The sequence below is a fragment of the Lepidothrix coronata genome, unplaced genomic scaffold (assembly GCF_001604755.1).
Source record: "Lepidothrix coronata isolate B3197 unplaced genomic scaffold, Lepidothrix_coronata-1.0 Scaffold108, whole genome shotgun sequence".
NCBI classification, from domain to species: Eukaryota; Metazoa; Chordata; class Aves; order Passeriformes; family Pipridae; genus Lepidothrix; species Lepidothrix coronata.
In genome coordinates, this window is record NW_016690288.1 from 846,439 (window position 1) to 866,138 (window position 19,700).

General features: G+C 53.1%; 1 protein-coding gene across 5 annotated transcripts in view; it reads left to right on the top strand.

The window, feature by feature from the left end:
• CALN1 (calneuron 1) overlaps positions 1-19,700 on the top strand; it is a 160,981-nt gene that overhangs the window by 16,438 nt on the left and 124,843 nt on the right. Inside the window, exons 1-2 of one of the 5 annotated variants that reach the window (XM_017824103.1) lie at positions 12,106-12,366; positions 13,376-13,993. Coding sequence is in view for 1 of the 5 variants with exons in the window: in XM_017824101.1 (XP_017679590.1) it covers positions 3,485-3,612 (128 nt within the window). In the remaining 4 variants the exon portion in view is untranslated. Of the gene's footprint in view, positions 1-3,411; positions 3,613-12,105; positions 12,367-13,262; positions 13,994-19,700 lie in introns of those variants that run through there. The other 4 variants (XM_017824101.1, XM_017824105.1, XM_017824102.1 and 1 more) reach the window with 4 other exon arrangements.

Genomic DNA, 19,700 nt, shown 5'->3' on the forward strand with positions numbered 1-19,700 from the left:
AGGTTGGATATTGGGAAAAATTTCTTCCTGGAAAGGGGTGGTCAGGCACTGTCACAGCTTCTCAGGGTGGTGGTGGAGTCCCCATCCCTGGAGGTGGCACTCAGTGCTCTGGGCTGGGGACAAGGTGGGGATGGGGCACAGGTTGGACTCGATGGGCTGGGAGGGCTTTTCCATCTCGATAATTCCAGCATTCTGAGCTGGAGGGAGGCTGTCACCAGCTGTGTGAAACAGAGCTGAGTAGCCCCTTGGGAGAGACGTTCATGAACATGGATTGAAGCCCCGGGGCCCAGGGGGACCACATTCCTGAGGCAGACTGACAGCTGAGCCTCTGCTCTGCCCGAGCTGTCCGTGCTCCTGCCGGTGCCCCCTGGCTGCTCTCCTGAGGGGTGACTCTGCTCACAGGGCTGGTTCTGAGCTCTGCTGCACCATCTCCCGTTCCACACCCGCTGGCACCACGGCTGTGAGCCCTTCTTCCACCACAACGGGCCCTTTCCTCCTGGGAATGCTGCTGGGAAAACATGGCTCAAGGCAGAACGAGCTGATGGGGGGAAAGTCCTCCTGGTGTTCCACCACCACCAACATTAATGTGACTGTAGGGAAGGGCCCTCCTGGATTCTTCCTTCTTTTTTCACATCCTGTAGCAGGAAGAGGAAGGAATTGAAGTCAGTTCCTACTAAATATGAAATCCAGCAGGATTTGGAATGTACTGGGAATCTCCTAAGTGCTGATATCTAATCTGGACACCTGTGACACGTCTGGGTCTCCCATGCAAAGAATTGATTCTTGGCCACTTTAAGGTAATAAAAAAGAAACGTGGAGTCTGGCGGACCAGATTTTGAGTGTTTTCCCCATTTCTCCACAGTTCCCCTTTCTTTGTCCTTCAGGAGCAGTTGACAGCCTTGTACTCTGTGTTATTCACCGCTCACCACTGATTAATGGGCCCCTAATGCCATTACTTGTTTCATTATCCAATCTGGGAGATCAGTCATTATCTAGGAATAAAAAAAGGCAATTTTTCACTGGCCTTAAGTGGTTGGCTGGAGGGGTGAAGTGCAAGGTTCGCTTTTCAGAACAGGAGCAAGCCACTATTAGGGAGAAAAACTGCAGTGAAAGTCATCTGTGAGTTTGTATTGCCCAAGGAGCGGAGCTCAGCTATGGAGGAGGTGTTGCCAAACACAGAGATAAGGGAGAGAGTCCAAAAAAAATTAGGACTGTATCGAGAAGGTGCTCTCAGAGGGTTGAGAATAACAATAATAATTGGAATTAATAATAATAATACACCTTGGAGGTCAGAGCTCGAGCTGTGGGTGCTGTGCAATTACAGACAAAACAGCAAATAAATTGTTGCTTCGAGTTCTCCTCCTCTGTTGGGAGGAGAGGAGCCAGACGGCGGGTGACAGATGGCAGGGGCGGGGGGTGACGGCGGCTGGCACGGCGAGGGCACGGCTGGGGCACGGCAGGACCGCGGCTGGCACGGGGCTGGCACAGGAAGGATGACAAGGGGCATATGTGCCTCACCTGGGGGCACCAGGGCCAGCACAGGGCAAGGGGGAAAGGGCCTGTTCAGAGTGTAAGGAGAGACTGAGAGGGTTTGTTCGATGTTGCAGGGTGACTGAAGGCATTAAATCATGGAATGTGCTGAGCTGGGAGGGACTGACAAGGAGCATCCAGTCCAACCCTCAGCCCTGCACAGGCCCAGCCCCAAGAGTCACCCCCTGTGCCCCAGAGGATCAGCCAAACCCTCTCTGAGCTCTGGCAGCCTTGGGGCTGTGCCCACTGCCCTGGGGAGCCTGGGCAGTGCCCAACCAGCCTCTGGGGGAAGAACCTTTGGCTGAGATCCAACCTGAGCCTGCCCTGACACAGCTCCAGACATTCCCTGGTGCTGTCCCTGGTCCCAAAAGGAATCACGATGGTGGGTCAGCCAGTCCAAGATCATGAAGGGTCCTGGCATGGGCACAGTGGCTTGTCCTGGATGCAGAAAAGGAGAGGTGTGTCCCTGGTGGTGGGGAAGGAGGGCAGCCCATGCTGGTGATGGACTGGAGCTCAGGGACACGGCACACAAGGTGTGGGTCAGACTCAGAGCTCTTGTGTGTCATGGCTGGAGAAGAGACACCTCCCTGGGGTCTTGGAGGTTGGGGGTACCTGTGGTGGGTGCCCTGCAGAGGGACCTGTGTGGCCCTGGCTCCTCGTGCTGTGCCAGGTGGTGGCATCACATCCCTGGAGCACGGGAGCACTGGCTGCACCAGCTCCCTCCCAGGGCAGTGGGCACAGCCCCAAGGCTGCCAGAGCTCAGGGAGGGTTTGGCTGATCCTCTGGGGCACAGGGGGTGACTCTTGGGGCTGGGCCTGTGCAGGGCTGAGGGTTGGACTGGATGGTCCCTCCCAGCTCAGCACATTCCATGATTCAGTGTTCCCAGCCTCACTGGGGCAGTGTGAGATGGGCTGGAGGGGAGGACAGAGGAGGTGTCTTAGGCAGGGGTTTAAAAAGGGTTTCCTTCTGTCTTCTTTTTGATGATTTATTTTTTTTGAGGTTGTTCCTGATCTTCCACTATCCCAGAGTGAGCACTCCTGGCTCCACATGGGGAAAGGTCCTGAGCAGCTCAGGATGGTTTTAACCAGGGTGGCTCTTCTTTGGATCCCTGTTTTGCTGCCTTGCATAAAGATTGAGGCCACATCTTGAGTATGAGGCTGCACCTCAGGTCCTGTGTCCAGTTCTGGGCCCCTCATGACAAGAAAGTCATTGAGGGGCTGGAGAGTGTCCAGGGAAGGGAACAGAGCTGGGAAGGGGCTGGAGCACCAGGAGCAGCTGAGGGAGCATTTGGCTGATCCTCTGGGGCACAGGGGGTGACTCTTGGGGCTGGGCCTGAGCAGGGTTGAGGGTTGGACTCCGTGATCCTTGGGGGTCCCTCCCAGCTCAGCAGATCCTGTGACCCAGATATCCCATGGGAGGGAGGTGGGCACACGCTGTGCAGGGACTCTGTGCTGCCGTGCTCCAGGCTGGCACTGGTGGCACTGGGCTCACGGCATCACAGGTGCCTTGCCAGCATCTTCCCAGCGCTCCTGAGCCAGTCCCTGTGGATGCTGCAGGTCTGGGCTGCAGCTGGAGCCAGCCCTGGCTGCTCCACTTCATCTGTGCCAACCCTGCCCTGCAAAACACCCGAGCCAATCGCCCCTGCCCCCTGGCAGGAGCAGGGCTGTGTCCCGGAGCACAGCATTCCCACGGCATTTCCACATTCTCTGCAAAGCCAGCTTTTATTTCGAGCTGAACATCTGTTCCAGATGTGGCTACGCTGCCATTGTTGTCCTGCTCCTCACCGAAAGGCTGCCATGAATTATTGAGAGATGGGCTCTAAATAAATGATAAAGCGGGACCGTGCCTGCGCTGAAGTTTTTTTCTGTCCACCCCTTCCAGAGTCACACTCCGGGCTTTGATGTCCCCATGATGAGCTCACCCAGCGCCCAGAACCCGCCAGCTCACCCTCCTGATGGGGCTGATCGAGGAGCGAGGAGAGGGGCAGCCCAAGCATGAAGGTGGCCGAGGGGACGAGTCTCCCGGGGAGAAGGAGAAGGAGGAGCCGCAGCAGAGGATGAGACAACCCGAGTTTCCCTCCTGGCAAGTGCTTTTCTCCTCTCAAATCCCCCCTCCCTGGCGGGGGTTGCCTGCACAGGGCTGGGAGGAGGGGGGTGCCAGCTCCCAAGGCTGGGCGGTGGGGATGGCGGTGGGGCTGGGAATGTGTTGGGAATCTCACAGCCAAAAGGATTTGGAGCTAAAATCCCGGAGCAAAACCTCGCAGGGATGAACTCAGACATCCCCACCCCATCCACGCGCACGTGATACGAGGGCAAGGGCACTCTGGGGCTGAGGGTCCAAACCACCCTAAACCACTGTGGGTCCAAAGCAGCCCCTCCTTTTTTTGCTGGCTCTCCTCTGGGAAGTCCGAGTGGAATTTTGGAAGCCTGGTAGCCTTGGAAATTGATTTTATTTAAATTATTGTTTCTTTTTTTTCTTCACCATTTTGAAAAATGGCTTGACTCACAGTTGCATGAGGCTGTGGGGACTCGCAGCAGACCATCTGTTTCAGCTGTTAGCAGTCATTAATTTTTTCATATTTTTTGCTACTTTGGAGACACTTTGGGAGAAAAAAACCATGTTCTCGATGGCATTGGAGGACTTCAAAGTCACTAACGTTTTTTTTTCTCAGAGAGACAATATACAGGGAATGCAGTTGTTATAAAAGAGTTCCATTTTTATTGGGCTTTCTAGATGGGGAATTTGTCTCCTGTGGACATGCAGGAGGACAGAGTGTTTATCTGCTTTTCTCCATGAACTTGGCTAAACCTGCACTGCAATGCATGTTCTGAGGAGCATTTTTCTGGGTTAAATCTAAGGCAGAAAGGCTTTTATTTAAACAAAAAAAAACAATACAGGGAGATTTTCTTTTAAGCCACTCCGTTTCTGGAACTAAGCACTTCCTGATTAAATCAGCCGTATTGTCTCCGGTTATTCTACCCAGAAACTGGAAAATTACTCAACTCCTTTGACAGGTGCTCCCAGCTGATGGCTCAGGTCTGTGGATCGAGTGCTGGGGCACCTGGCACGATAAATAACAGGACAAACTCCTCTTCTGACACCGCCCACCCTCCAGCCTGGGCACGTTTGCCCTCGTGCCCGTCGGTCCCTGAGCCAGCTCCTCTCGAGGTGCTGCCTCTGAGCCACTGCTGGAGGGTTAGTTCAGCTCAGCAAAGTCCTGGAGGGTTGTTCCCACCGGGGCCTTGGTGTGATGGGAGCCCACCAGGGCTGGACCTGCTTCCCCAGGGCTCGAGGGGCCCCGTCCCGCCGGGTCTGTCCCAGGGGTTCCCTCCTGCTTTCCCTGAGCTTCACGGGAGGTTTGAGGTGCAGCAAAACAACCTCCTTGATTTTAGCAGGGAGTGACAGGACAAGGAGAATGGTTTTAGACTGCCCACAGAGCAGGGTTAGGTGGGACATCGGGAAGGAATTCTTCCTGGGGAGGGTGGTGAGGCCCTAGCACAATTTGCCAGTTTGGCAGCTCGAACATCCCCCAAACTGCAGGTTCTTGGGACCTCCTCCCACCCAAGGAGAGATGGAGGAAGGATGTTCATCCCTCAGCCCAAGCAGCTTCACTCACTTCTACCCTGGGTTTGCCATCCTGAGAGAACTGCTGCTCCCCAAAAACAGGATCACAGAACAGTTTGGGGGGGAAGGGACCTCAAAGATCAACCAGCCCAACTGGTGATTCAGCCATTCCCACAGGGAATGGCTTCCCACTGCCAGAGGGCAGGGTTAGATGGGATATTGGGAAGGAATTGTTGGCTGTGAGGGTGAGGAGGCCCTGGCACAGGTTGCCCAGAGAAGCTGTGGCTGCCCCATCCCTGGAAGTGTTCCAGGCCAGGTTGGATGGGGCTTGGAGCAGCCTGGGCTAGTGGAAGGTGTCCCTGTGGCAGGGAGTGGGATGAGATGAGTTTTAACCCTTCCAACCCAAAGCATTCCATGATTCTGTGGATTATAAATCATGACACAAGATTTAAGGGGTGGTGGGAAATGGAAGAAGGTGCAGTATCTTGCATGGAATTAAGTGGTGGGAGATGGTGGCAGCTCCTCCAGAGGATGCTGAGGCCTTTGTCCAGCCATGAAGCCCTGGGCTGGTACTGGGCAGAGCAGAGAGCTCTGCACTGGGCTCATGGTTGTGCTGATTTGGGTTGTGCAGCCCTGAAAGGATGTAAAACACGACCCAGGAACCTCCCAACCTGCTCTCGAGGCTGATGATGGCGGGAGGAGGCAGCAGGATGGAAACAGAGTGGCTTGACCTGCCTGTGACACCTGGGAAGTGACAGCCAGAGAGCTGTGGAGCATTTCCAACCATCCATTAGGACTGAGGCTTTCAGCAAAATTACAAATGTGTCCTGGAAAAGGCTCCTTGGAGCTGGCCAAGGAGCTGATCCTGGGGTTGGGTTGGGAGTGGGAGCTACTTCTTGGCAGCTGCTCTGGGGCTGCACCCAGTTTGTGCCAGTGCAGAGTGAACTGGCACCGAGGGACGTGTGGGGTGGTGGGTCCTCCTGTCCCAGTGGTAAACCCCAAATATCCCTGTAGGGCAAAGCAGAGTCCATAGGACGTGCCCTGAGAGCTCAACATCAGCTCTGTGTGATCCCAAGTGCATTTCCAGGTATGGGTTGGATCCACCTCTTGCCGTGTCCCACCTCTGTGTCTCCTGCTCTCATTTTGTGCCCCGGGTGAAGGGGCACAGCCAGTGCCCAGTGGTGCTGCCAGCAGAAGGTGGGAGGATGAAAGAATTCACATCTGGAGGCTCAGAGATGTTTGGGGACTGCGTGGTTTTCATTTGAGGCCTTTCTGTTGTCGATTGAGTTAATTAGAATTAAAAAGAAGGAAAAAAAAAAGGAAAGAGAAGCAGGCAGGATGGCAGGACTGGGCTTTGGTTTGGCTTTTTTTTTTTTTAATCAGAGGCCTGGCCTGGAGTGCTACAGAGCCAATTTTCATTTTGAAATTTCCTCTCGTTTTCATTTTAAGGCTCCTCCAAAAGAATTTCGAGCTGCAAACTGGAAGGAGGAGGTGTTAGACTTCATAAAGCAACCCTCCAAATCTATGAATTGACTCGAAAAACACCTTCTGTTTTGTCCATTTTCTGAAAATTCAATTTTCTGGACAGGCTTTCTGGGGCTTGGATTGAGGTTTGTAGGTTTGATGAAGAGGGAGGAAGGTGATTAGAGGTCCTGGGGGGTCCCTTTTGTTCTTCATGCCCTGCTATATGTTGGCTTTTTGCTCAGGTGGCCCCTGAGACACCCCACTCACAGCACAGGGCACAGCCCGAAAACCCCCGCCCAGATCCTGAGTCAGAGGGAATAGCAGGGAAAAAGAAAGAAATAGTAGGAGAAGAAAGAAATAGTAGGGAAAAAAAAAGAAAGAAATAGTAGGGGAAGAAAGAAAATGCCAGGAAATTTGCCCATTAACACCCCAGACACAAAAGTCTCAATGGAGCTTTTCCCCCCTGAACCAGCTCGAACGTCTCTGCCTGATGGGAAGTCTAAAAATAAGCCCTGTTCTCCACAAACAGCTTAAAGATGTTGAAAATGAAAAGCAACAAAGGCTGGAGAACGTATGAGTCATTAAATTACAGGGCTATCTTTCGAAGAGCAAAACAAAACACACACCAAAAAAAGCCCCTCCTTCCCCCCCACCCCAAGCCCTCGCTGCTGGAACTTGTCGGGAGTTCTCTTGGGTTTGCTTTGGGGCTCTCTGCCCATGCAGACACTTTGGCTGCTTTTTGTGGGCTCAAAGGGCTGAAACCTTCTCCATTTTCATGGCCTGACGTGCCAGAGCTGCTCTGGAGGAATAAAAAGAGGAAAAGCAGGCTGCTTATGAGCAGGAGGGGCTTTTCTCCTGCACACGGGCGTTTCTGTTGAGGTTTTTTGGGGAATGAACCTCCCTGGATGGGGAGCCTTCTGGCAGGGAAGGGTGTCAGCTCACATTCCCCTTGACAGCATATTCTCTGGCCCCAGAGAAGCCACAAGTGTTTGGCCTCTCAGCTGGGAGCAAGTAGGTTTTTTTGGGTGTGATCACATTTGTCTAAAGCTTGAGTTTTGTTGAGATAATGCAATTAAAAGGAGTTCTGGGTTGGTTTTTTTTTTTTTTTTCCCCTTCCTGAAGGTCTCATTTCAATGAGCTCCACTAGGGTGGACTCTGTTGCAAAGCTGAAGCTTTTTTAGCATTTGCAGATGAGCTCAAATCAAAATCTTGGCGTTTGGGGATGGACTGGAGCCAAACCTGTGCCTACATCTGATGTTTGCAGCCAGCCCCAATCTCCCTAATAGGCTGAGCTGAAACCTTGGAGCCAAGCAGATGGTGGGGCTGGAGATGCAAATCCGCCAGTGCTGCTGCAGCCCAGACCTGCTGCTGGGGTGTGTGATACCCTCCCTGGGGTCTGGAGGATCCAGGAATGGTTTGGGTTGGAAGGGACCTTAAAGCTCATCCAGTCCCACCCCCTGCCATGGGCAGGGACACTTTCCACTAGCCCAGGGTGCTCCAACCTTGCCTTGGACACTTACAGGGATCCAGGGGCAGCCACAGCTTCTCTGGGCAGCCTGTGCCAGGGCCTCCCCACCCTCATCATCAGCACCTTCATCCCTCCTCTTCCTCACTGCAGGGCGGGGAGGAAGGGCAGGATCTCTGGGAGACCCTGGCCTGTTTTCCCGAGTCCGTTGTGGTCCAAACTGGCTCGTCCCAGGCCCAAAAAACCCACTGATCAATAAATCAGTTGCCTGAGTTGGCAGGTCCAATAAAAGCTGTGCTCAGTGATCATAAATCCTGGAGCAGAGCTGGCTCAGCGGTGATTTAATCTCGATATTCCGTTCGGAAACGCGCTAATTAAACTTCAGGATAAAGCAGCCGGAGAGAAAAGGAGCCGGATAAAAGAAGTAAAAATAAAAGTTTCTCCTGGAATAATTAACCATCATTAAAACATGAAAACCCGGGCTAGGGAGCAATTGTGTGCCTTCCACAAAGCGTTTCATCAGAAATAATGGGCTGAAATGAAGCAATACTAAAAATGAAGGCTGGAAGTTGAGAAACTTATCCCACTCGTGAGACCCATTAGACTGGGAAATGCTTCTGGACCCTCCCCAGGGAGTGGGGGAGTGGCTGTTTCTCAGGATATTTGAGATTGGACTGGACAGAGCCCCCTGCCCAGCACTGAGGGGGTGACTGCAGACCTCCTGCTTCCATGGACCTTCCCGAGGTTTCATTGCAGAGGGCAAAGCAAAGCCCTTTAAACCCAACTGAGGACTTTCTTATCTGAGGGACCTCTAAGTTTGACCCCACAGGCCTCACATTAAGACACAAGGGATATTTTGAAGGCACCAGCCTCTTCTAAAACCATCCCCTGGCTTGCCCTGCCTCCCCTTGGACACCCAATTCACTGCTGCCGATTCACGGCGCGTTCGCTCCAGATCCCAAAACGAAGCCCTTGCCCTGCCTCTGTGGCTGTGGGTTTGCTGAGCAGCTCCCTGCGAGCTGGGAGGGACCCAAATTCCATCAGCCTGACTGGTGTGCAACAGCTTGATAGCAAATTACATCAAGGGCTAATCCACTTGTTATCAGAGTGACAGCTCGGCGCTGGCGGTGACAACTCCGGCCGGTCCCCACCAGCCACCAACCTGCCCTGCCTGGCATAATTCTCCTGTGTGATGCTTTGTCACATTGGTATTATATTGTCTCTCACTGTATCATTTTCAGGAGGGTGATGTGAATCTCACAGGGCTCGTTCCTGAGGCAGCCCTTTCCTTCCCTCTCCCACCGCCCCCCCTGGAGCTGCCGTGGCACCCAGGACGTCCTAAAAACAGAGGGGGTGACACCATCAGCTCTGTATCCTAACAAAACAGAGGGGGTGACACCATCAGAGCGGTATTTTAACAAAAAAAAACCAAGAGAAAAGAGCCATGGGCTGCTCTTATTTATGTGGACACAAGTTTGGAGAGATCCTGGATCTATTTAGGGATTAATGAGGACTCGGTCGTTTAACGATTTTTAATAATAAATATATAAACTTAATGGATTTTCCAGCTACTGTTTTCAGCCATGAATGTTGGAACCTTTCTGGGTTGATATTTTCCAGAGCTGGAGGAAAGGAAATTAGCTAAAGGCAGGGAATAATGCTCACAAATGAGGGGTTTGGCCCCCGCTTCACTCCCATGAGCAGCCCAGATGGAGCTCAGGGAGTGGCAGGTGAAAGTTTCCTAATGGATCAAGATAAAAACAAAGAAATGAATAAGTAAAAGGATGAGAAGAGATTGATGTGAGTCTCATCCTGAAGAAACATTTGGTCCCATCATTCACCTTCCACTGCTGCTGTTGAGGGCCAGGTTGCTGGGCATAGAAATGCAAATAAATTAATAAAAATGGTTAAATTGCGGGTTTTAACCAGGCCTGAGGGTTTATAAGGGACTTGGACCATGGTTAAATTCCTGAATTTCCATCCAGGCCCAGGACCTGGGGAGCAGGGAGTGTCCAGGCACTGGGCAAGGGGCATCAGGATGCAGAAATGCCTCCCTTGGGCAGGACAGCTGAGCTGGTGAAGCACAAAGAGTTTAATTCCAATGGGGATGGGATTTGTATTCACACAGGGAGCAGAGCAAGCAAAAATCCCTCTGCCCCTGGTTCCTGAGCTGGAGATCATGTTCCTTCTGATGGTAAAATCCCAGCGTGGGGAACACTGTGACCCACGAGGCTGAAAGGAGGGAAACGGGAAGGATTTTACATCAGAAAAGTACAACAGAGACAAGATGTGAATTAAACACCTTTGAGCCATAAAATCCACACTCTGAAGGCTTTGTTTGATGCCTTACACGACTGTGGGAGTGTTGCTGTCGGTGACGGGTGTCTCTCCAGGCTGTTTTCCAGATCCAATTGAGGCAATTTTAGATGTGTTGGGTTCCCATTAAGACTCTCCTACAGTCAGCTGCTCTCCCAGCACAGCAGCTCGCCATGTTTTTAACCCAAATTGGCTGAATTGGCTGAATTTCCCCCCTCTGGTGCAGCTCTCCCCACATTTGGAGGGCTCAGTGACCCGAGGAGCGTGTGCCTCGGGTGCATTCCCAAAGAGACTGGAGAGTCAAGCAAGATCCTCGGAGCTCTGGGAACACACTGAAGGTGACTGCAGCAGGGAAAGGTTGTGGTGGGAGTTCCAGCTCAGCTGAGAAGCCCAAGGAGGTGCTCAGCAAGCCAGGAGAAGTGCATTCCTTCAGGCACTTGTTCTTTCGTGATGGAGAAGCCCAGGACTCTCTGGACTTGTCAGAATCAGTGATTTGGATCTCCCTGCTCTGCTCCTCTGCCTCCAGCATCAAAGAGAGGGTCAGGCAGGCTGGGGGGGACACTGGGTTCAGGGAGACACCCAGGACACATGTGCAGATGGGGTTTCTTCTCCTCCACTGCTGTTGGCCAAGAAGTCCAAGAGATTGTGGCTTATATCAGCCCCAGTGTGGCCAACAGGACCAGGGCAGTGAGGTCACTGTGCTGGCACTGCTGAGGCACCACCTCCAATCCTGGGCTCAGTTTGGGGCTTTTCACTTCAAGAAAGGTCTTGAGGGGCTGGAGGGTGTGCAGGGAAGGGAACAGAGATGGGGAAGGGGCTGGAGCAGCAGGAGCAGCTGAGGGAGCTGGGGGGGCTCAGCCTGGAGAAAAGGAGGCTCAGGAGGGACCTTCTGGCTCTGCAAGGAGGGGGGAGCTGGGGGGGGGTCGGGCTCTGCTCCCAGGGAACAAGTGATGAGAAGAACCACCAGGAGAGGTTCAGGTTGGATATTAGGAAAAATTTCTTTATGGAAAGGATGGTTGGGTCCTGGCACAGCTGCCCAGGGGAGTTATCATCCCTGGAAGTGTTCAAAAGATGTGTGGATGTGGCACCTGGGGACATGGCTTAGTGGTGGGCTTGGCAGTGCTGGGTTAATCATTGGACTTAATGATCCTGGAGGTCTTTTCCAACCTTAATGATTTTGTGATTCTAAAAAAAGGATCTGGCAGCCGAACCCCTCTCCCTGCCAAGAAGAGACCTGGAGAGCCTTTGGAGAGCCAACTTCCCGAGGGGCTCAGCCCCACAGGAGCGATTCCTCCCCGGGGTTTAGCTCGAGGAGCGTTTGGACGATGCTCTGGGGCACGGGGTGTGACCCCTGCGATGGGCCCGTGCAGGGCTCAGGGCCGGACTCGCCGCTCCTTGTGGGTCCCCCTGGGCACCTTCTGTGCCCCCGCGATCCTTGGGGTCGTGCCTTTGCCCGGAGGGGCGGCCGGAGCGGGGCGGGCCGGAGCCTCCCGGTGCGCGCAGCATCCCCGGGGGGGTTCGGGGCTGGAGGACGGGGAGGAGGGGGCGGCCGGCACCGAGGCAGCGGCGATGAAGGGGTTATGGAGGGGGGGCCCTGCCGCAAGGTTGGCCGCGGCGGAGGGTGGTCCCAGCCGGGCGCTGCGCCGCCGCCCTGGCCGGGGGTGCCGGGGGGAGCGCGGCGCGGCGCGGCGGGGCTCGGGCTGCGCTCGGGGGGCTGCGGGGGCCATGGGGCGCTGAGCCGGGGCTGCCGCGCCGCGCCGCACCCCTCCTCCTCCTCCGCCAGCACCCCCTCTTCGCCTTTCGTCTCTTCGCTTGTTTTCTTCGATTCCATCCGTTTTCGTGGGGGTTTTATATATATATATATATATTTTTTTTCTCTCTCTCTCCGCCATCCTCGCCGCCCAGATCTCTCTCTCTGTGCCTCCTCCCTCCTTTGAGTAAGTCGGCTAAAGGAGAGATCTGGAGTGGGGAGGGGGGGGATAGTGGAGCCGAGCAAACCTGTGGCGGAGGAGCCGGCGGGTGGAGAGGTGAGTCGAGGAGGTGGCGAAGGATGGGGAGCAGCGGGTGCCCCCCAGGCGGGGAGGGGAGGGTTGGGAGGGAGCCGGCTGTGCCAGCGCAGTGCCCTCCCCTGCCCGGCTGGGGGGCTCCAGCGGGGACCGACCTGTTGGGGGGTTCATCCCACCCTCCCAGCGCGCTCAGACGGGGCGGGAGCTGCGCCGTCCCCTGCGGGGCACAGCGGGGTCCGCGGGCGGCCACGGGGGGTCTGCGGGTGTGGATGCTCGGGATGCTCGTCCCCTCCAGGCGGGAACACTCGGTACCCCCTCCCCTGGCGCGTGCGGCTAATTCCCGGTTTTCCCTCCCCTCTCCTGGGCTGTGTGCGGCTGTGGGCGCACACACGGGTGTTTGTGGAGTTGCCATGGAGCAGCAGAACAGCACTTTTGCTGCCCAGAAAACCTTTTTTTTCCTAATTTCTTGGCCCTCTCCCGGTTCGCGCCGTGGGTGATGTAATGAGAGCTCGGTGTCTATGCGGTGTCCTGCTCCCGTGGAGTTCCACAGGAATGGAGAGCCCAGAGCAGAGGGAGCAGCCGCCATCTGTTTGAATAGATGGGTCCTAATGAATCTGTCAAAACCAACAAACGTCCTCGACAGAGGACTTTGGCCCCAAACACCTCCTGATGCCGCTGTCGGCAACCAAAAGGCTCCCGGAGCGAGTCCTGCCTGTCACCCAGCCCCTGCTCGGAGCTGTAATTTATTCAGCCCAGCCCGCTTTTATTTCAGCTCTAATTTCAAGCCCAGGTTTAACACCTGATTTGCAGCGATTGCCTCCCGATTTCCCCACCGAAGGGCTGCTCTGAGGGTGGCTGAGCTGCCGCTGCGTCCTGAGCGTGAGCTGTTCCTCCTGTTACTCACCAGCAGCTCAGACCTTTTCCACCCACCAAGTTTGAGTGTTTCCCGTGGAGCAGCCGCCTCCCCCCGAGCACCCGCCGCGCTGTGTCGCACTAATTCGCCGGGTGCCTCACAAGCTTTGTCTCTCAGTGGCTTTTGGAGAGTGTTGGAAGTCGTCAGGATCCAGATGGGCTCCGTCGGGAATGCTAGCGGGACGGGAGCGGCGCTGGGAGCGGCTCGCTGAGCTCTGGCCGGGCTGGGCTTGCCTGGAACTCCGCGGGAGGAGAGGTGTGTGATCCTGTGTGGCTTTGCCGGACTCCAAGAGGATCTGCTCGGTGCCTGGGAAATCGAATTCCCCCATTGTTCAGCTGTAAAATAGCTGCACCAGGCCGTGATTGGCAAAGGACTGGATGCCCAGGTTGCTTACATCACGTAGGCAGCTGCCACCGAAATGACACACTTGATTGAAGGCCAAAAGAACCATATACGTAACTGCCTGTGATTAAGCTCCATATGATGCCTCAGAGCAAGTAAAAACCCCTCCTTCATCTCAGCTTGCTTGTAACGAGACAGCCGTTGCAGGGCTATCATTTGGGTCATGTTGTGGCTTTTGGGGGATTTTTTGGGGTTGTTTTGGGCTGGGTTTTTTTTGCTTCTGGCTGTAAACTTCCATGACCTGCACCAATCTGCTGTTGCACCCTTGCGTGATGCCCCATGAGAGCCTGGTGCTGTAGGTGTGCTGGTAGCTGGGAATACAGATTTTATCAGGTAAGAGCTCCCAATGCCATCTTTTTATCAAGGAATATTCCAGCTGGCTTCTTCTGGGGAGGGAGAGGGTCCTTGCATGTGCCCTGACCTGCGTGTGCGTGCGCTGGGACTTTATTTCTGGGAAGGGTTTGGTAGGGGAAGGTTCATCTTTGCAGTTTTGGGAGTCCTGGTGGGGGCTTAACTGTTTCCTCAGAGGATGCACTGGACCTGTAGCCAAATCCTCTCTGCACTGCACCTGTAGATAAAGGCTCTGCTCTGGCTCCAGGGAAGTGGTCTGTGTGTCTCCGGGCAGAATCTGATCGGGAGGTGAGGGATGGGGAAGGGTGGTGGATCCCAGCCAAATCCTGCTCCAGGTGAAGCTTCCAGGTGGTGTAAGGACTTCAGGGGTCTCTGCAGGGAGGGGTCTGCCCTGCAGGAGCTGGGCTCTGCTCCTGTGTCCTCAGTGGTGTGCAGACCTCACCTGGTTCTCACAACACCTCCCTTAACTTTCCGGTGGGGCAGGATCAGGCCGGGGCTCGATCCCGCAGACGGATTTCAGCAGGGAACAAAAGCACTTTGCAAGCCCTGCTGTGGAATCCCAGGGCAAAACTTGGCTTGCAAGGGGAGGGGGGAAGCAAAAAACCCACTTGAAGGGAAATAGTTGGCCCAAATTTAACCAAAACCTCCTTCCTGCCCTGTCTCGGCAGGGTGGGGAGTCGGGGTCGTGCCTCCTCGCTCCAAACTCACACTCTTCATTGTCATGCAGGTTTTGTCCAATCATAATGTGCTGGAGGATTGTGCTGAGATCATGATAGATAGATACATAAATATAGATGGATTTCCAAACAACATTTTGGTGGCTGCTTGTCCAGGCTTTCCTCCCTCAGCCCAAAGCCCAGCCCAGTGTCGGGCTTTAAATGGCTGGTCCTGTGCGTCTCCCACAGCCTCCAGAAAACCTCCCCCTGTAAGTTCAACTGCAATGCAAGTCTTCTCATTGTGTTTTGCTTTAAAAGCCTGGCTTGACCCATAGCAAGATGATGGTGTTGTGCATGTTTTACCTTCCAGAGTTGTCGTGAACCGGACAAAAAGCCCACTGAGAAACTGCTGGGCTTAGAAATACCAGCAAACACCCTTTTAGCCCATTTGTGCACATGGAACTCTTATTGATCCGGCATGAAATATGGCAGGCAAGCTGTTAGGAGATGGAAAACGGACCAGGCAGAGCCTTTTCAGCAAATGTTGGGGATGCTGAAAGGGTCTGAGAGCGCTCATTTTAACCAGGTGCCTTCTTAAGGTAAACCGAAAGGATTTTTTTATGAGTCAGTTTTACTCAGTTTTATACAGTCCCCAGCTAAGATACATTGGTTAATTCAGCACTTAACTGGGGGGATTGATCATATGGAGAAGCTCTGCAAGGCTGGGAGGGTTTCATTGTTTTTTTAACCTCTGAATGTGGTTAATGTCAAAAGTGTAAGCACAAAACTAAAGTAAATGCTGGGTATTATGCAATAGTTCTTGAGCTACCATGGAAAGAGGGCAATAGAAACAAACTGCTTTACAGGTCTGCTTTTAATTAAATGCAGCCTACTTTGATAAAAGCACTAAAATGTGAAAATGTTTCTTAGAATAAAGGCATTAAGCAGTGGCAATAAAAGCCACAGTCTGGATTTGGTTCTGTTGAACCTGAAGTCCACGGGCAGGACATGGAAAATGTGGACGAATTCAGTGGGTGGTTCTAAAACTGCCCTCTCATTCCTTGAACTTAATATCTGCTTGTGGAGGCTTGCTGGGCATGATTGCATATACATTTTTACAGCATGATAAAAGAAACCCTTAAACATCTGCACTGCATGTTGTCCTCAGGTCTGCTCACAGCTGAGGCTTCCAGGCAGCTCAGACCTCCCTTTTCCAGCCGTTATCGAGCCATTTAACCTGGGTGGGGGGTTTGGACCCGTGCTGTTTGTTGCCTGTAACCTTCCCCCGCTCTGTTGGCATCTCAGCAGCTTCAGGGGGTGTCTCCTGAGGTTGAAAGTGGGGTGACAAGGGGCAGAAGCTGCCAGGTTTGTGTCTGAACCCCAGCAGTGAGCGATGCCCAGCGGCGCTGGGGGAGCTGCAGGTTCAGGGCTTTCTGAGCCAGCCCTTTTCCTTCCCCTCCTGTTTATTGAAGTCCTTCTCCGTGGTCTCTGCAGAAGGGGGTTGGATAGTTAGAAATGCACCAAGCCCCCAAATGAGGCTGCTTTGCCTTTCAAATCGCTGCTGGGTTTGCCTGTGGTCACTCAGGTCCTGGAGGACACTCGTGTGGGAGGACACAGGTGCCAGTGCTGTGGGCATGTGTGTGCAAGGAGAGCTCCGTGTGCCAACAGTTTCCTTGGGAAACTCTTTATCCTGGGTGCTGGCACATTAACCATTAATGTGAGCGAGCCCGAGGAGCTGGAACATTGTCCAGTCGAGGGAACGGCCGCCACTGACGTCCTGTACCAGCTCCACTTTGGCTTCCTTCCTTCCTAACCCAAATTCCCTGGGTTTGGGCTCCTCCCTGCCCAGGCCTGATCCTGCAAACAGGTCAGTAGGGCAGAGCCTCCCTGAAGACGAGGATCCTCTTTAATGAGCTCCTCTGCACCCTCCTCTGTTTGCAGGACTGGGGCTGTTTGCCCAGATCCCAGAAGGGTTTGAGGGGTCCCCTCACCCTACAAAGCCTCAAACAGCTGAGCACACAGCTCAGGGGAGCACTGCTGCCCCCACCCTGTCCCGCTGCAGGTAACTGGAGTGGCTGTGGCTCCTGAGGGGGAAGAGTGTCCCATGGGCACGTGTTTAAAACCTGGGCGTGTTTGTGCTGCTGATTGGCACCTTCTCAAAGGGTTTGAGGACGGATCCAGAGGCTCCCAGGGATGTCACAGTAATGTGTTCTTTGAGGCATATTTATATATTCAGCCTTGATCTTGGATACTCTGCTCTGACCCCTTTTAGAAGCGGCAGTTGAAGAAAAATGGCCTCTCCACACTCTTTTTTCCCCCTGCATATTGTTGACCTCTTCCAGGGCACTGATTTCCCCCTGGCACATCAACTACTATGGAAATGAGATTCCAACTAGTTGATCAACCCTGCCAGGTATTAAGGTTGGGAACAGCCAGCCCCAAAAGCGAATCCCAGGAAAAAACAAGCAAATGAAGTCTCCAGAACTGTTTCCAATTATTCAGCCTCGCTGCTTCTCCTTATGTTTCAAGAAGAAACATGTAAATCTCTCTGGGTCGAGCTTGTTTACAGAGTGCTTGTGGGTTTAAAATCCAGCCAGCATCAGGTTTCTGTTGTACATTTCCTGCAAATAAATGCTGAAATAAAAATAAGGATGCTGTAATTTGTGCCACCCCAAGAGCTAAATATTGTGCTCCGGCAGGAAATGAGCGTTTGGGTTTCTGGGAGCAGCTTTACTATTCCCAATCTTCCAAAGACCAGGAGCTTGCAAGGAAAGAAGCACAGACTTATATAGACTTGGGAATTAAGGTTGTGGATGATGAGGTGCTCCAGCACATGCTCAGATCTGGCTGAATCCAAGTGCTTCCCAAATCTTACCCCTTGGAGAAGGTCCATCCACTCCCAGTGGATGCACATGTAGGGGGGTCATTGAGGTTTGGGGGTTAGTTACAAACTCTTGCCATAAACAGCTAAATAGTGCAGTGGTTGGTGTTAAACAGCTGCTCTGGATGGACAATGGATAGACAGATGAATGGATTCATTCCCAGGTCACATTTGCCAGTAGTGCTGCAAGTCCTGTGTGTCCAGAGGCAGCTGATACTCCCAGTTTTCTGCAGGAGAGAAATCCTGAGCACAGCAGTCTCTGAACCCTCTCTCACCACAGCCTGGCCCTGGTTTAGTGCTAGTTAATAACCAGCCTGGAAGTGGTTCTGGAAGCTTTCTGTTGGGACAGGTCTTTGTTTGGGTCAGCTGACCCTCTCCCAGCAAGAGAACTGGGATTCTCTTTGGGAATTTGGATCCTCTTTGTGTCAATCTGGGTCCTCTTTTTGTCAAACTGGATCCTCCTTGTGAATCCAGATCCTCACTGTACACCTGGACCCTCCTCTAAAGCTGGGCCATCCTGTGTGCTTGAAGACACTTTTCCAAGGAAATTAATAGCCCTGAATGTTTGCAGTGGGGAAGTGCTTGGAGTGTGCCCTGGTTGGAATCTTGCACTGAGATCCACCTCAATTTATATGAGAGTTATGGGTGCCCTCATCTCTTTAATTACCTTCTGCTCGTTTATACGTGTTGGTGGCTCCAGTTCTCAGAGCTCCCAGGGAACTTTCTGCAGGAACCATCAGCTCTTGCTTTTAAAAACCCAACCCTCACCAGATGTCTAAAAGCCTATTTTATAGGAGAGGACTCCCATATTTACTGGGAGTAATTAATTGTCCCGCTAAAAACCCTAAATGTTTTGGCATTTCATTAATGATACGTAACCAAGAGGCTGTTTGGAGGGTGTTACTTTGTTAAATCCGCTGTAAAAATGGTCATTATTGATAGATTTCATGTTTATAATTACTCCTGGGTGACGCACTGGGCCTGTTATGAATAATCCATTGTATATTGTTTTCGGAACTCGGATGTTTGCTCAGCGTGCTGGGGGTGCCAGGAATCGCTGCTGCTGCTGTCCCCCTGCCTGATTTATGCCTGGGAAGGGAACTGGACACGAGTAAATGAACAGAAGCTCAGAAAACTCCCCTCCAGACACACTCAATAAGCAAACAGCAGTTGTGAGTGGAGGAGAAAAGGAGAGCAGGGAAATGTGTGAAGGGGATGCACAAGAACATTTCCTCCCGGCCTGGCCGTGCTCTTCAGCTCAGCTAAAAGCTGAGGGAGGCTTTTTTTTTCCCCTCCCTGCCAACAAAGAGCACCACCAGTTAGTTCTTTGTGATCTTCTCGTGTTCTGCTCAGAAAAACACGAGCCAAGTGTTGCAGAAAGAGAGGAACCCGAGCTTTTTGTGTTTGAGCAGCCGGGACAGCAGGGGGGGTCGGTGTGACGGGCTGGGAGGTGTGGGGGTGATGGCACAAAGCCTCTCCCGCACCTCTGCCCTCAGCTGGTCGCTCGTTTAAACCTCTCAGTGTTGACTTTGTCGTCCCCCCATTCCCGCAGTGCTGGGGGAGCCGATTGCAGCCTCCCCAGGGGCAAAGGTTTCGCTCCCAAACTGATTCTTTTCGTGTTTCCAGGTGAATTATGAGAAGGGGGAAAGAGAGGAAGGTTTGGAGGGTTTTGTTGTGTGGAAGGGAGGAAGGTTTGGAGGGTTTTGTTGTGTGGAAGGGAGGAAGGTTTGGAGGTTTTTGTTGTGTGGAAGGGAGGAAGGTCTGGAAATTTTCTGCAGGAGAGGAGACATGAGCACAACAGTCTCTGAACCCTCTCTCACCACAGCCTGGCCCTGGTTTAGTGCTAGTTAATAACCAGCCTGGTGGTTCTGGAAGCTTCTTGTTGGGACAGGTCTTTGTTTGGGTCAGTTGATCCTCTCCCTGCAAGAGAACTGGGATCCTCTTTTTGTGGATCTGGATCCTCTTTTTGTGGATCTGGATCCTCTTTTTGTGGATTTGGATCCTCTTTTTGTGGATCTGGATCCTCTTTTTGTGGATCTGGATCCTCTTTTTGTGAATCTGGATCCTCTTTTTGTGGATTTGGATCCTCTTTTTGTGGATCTGGATCCTCTTTTTGTGGATCTGGATCCTCTTTGTGAATCTGGATCCTCTT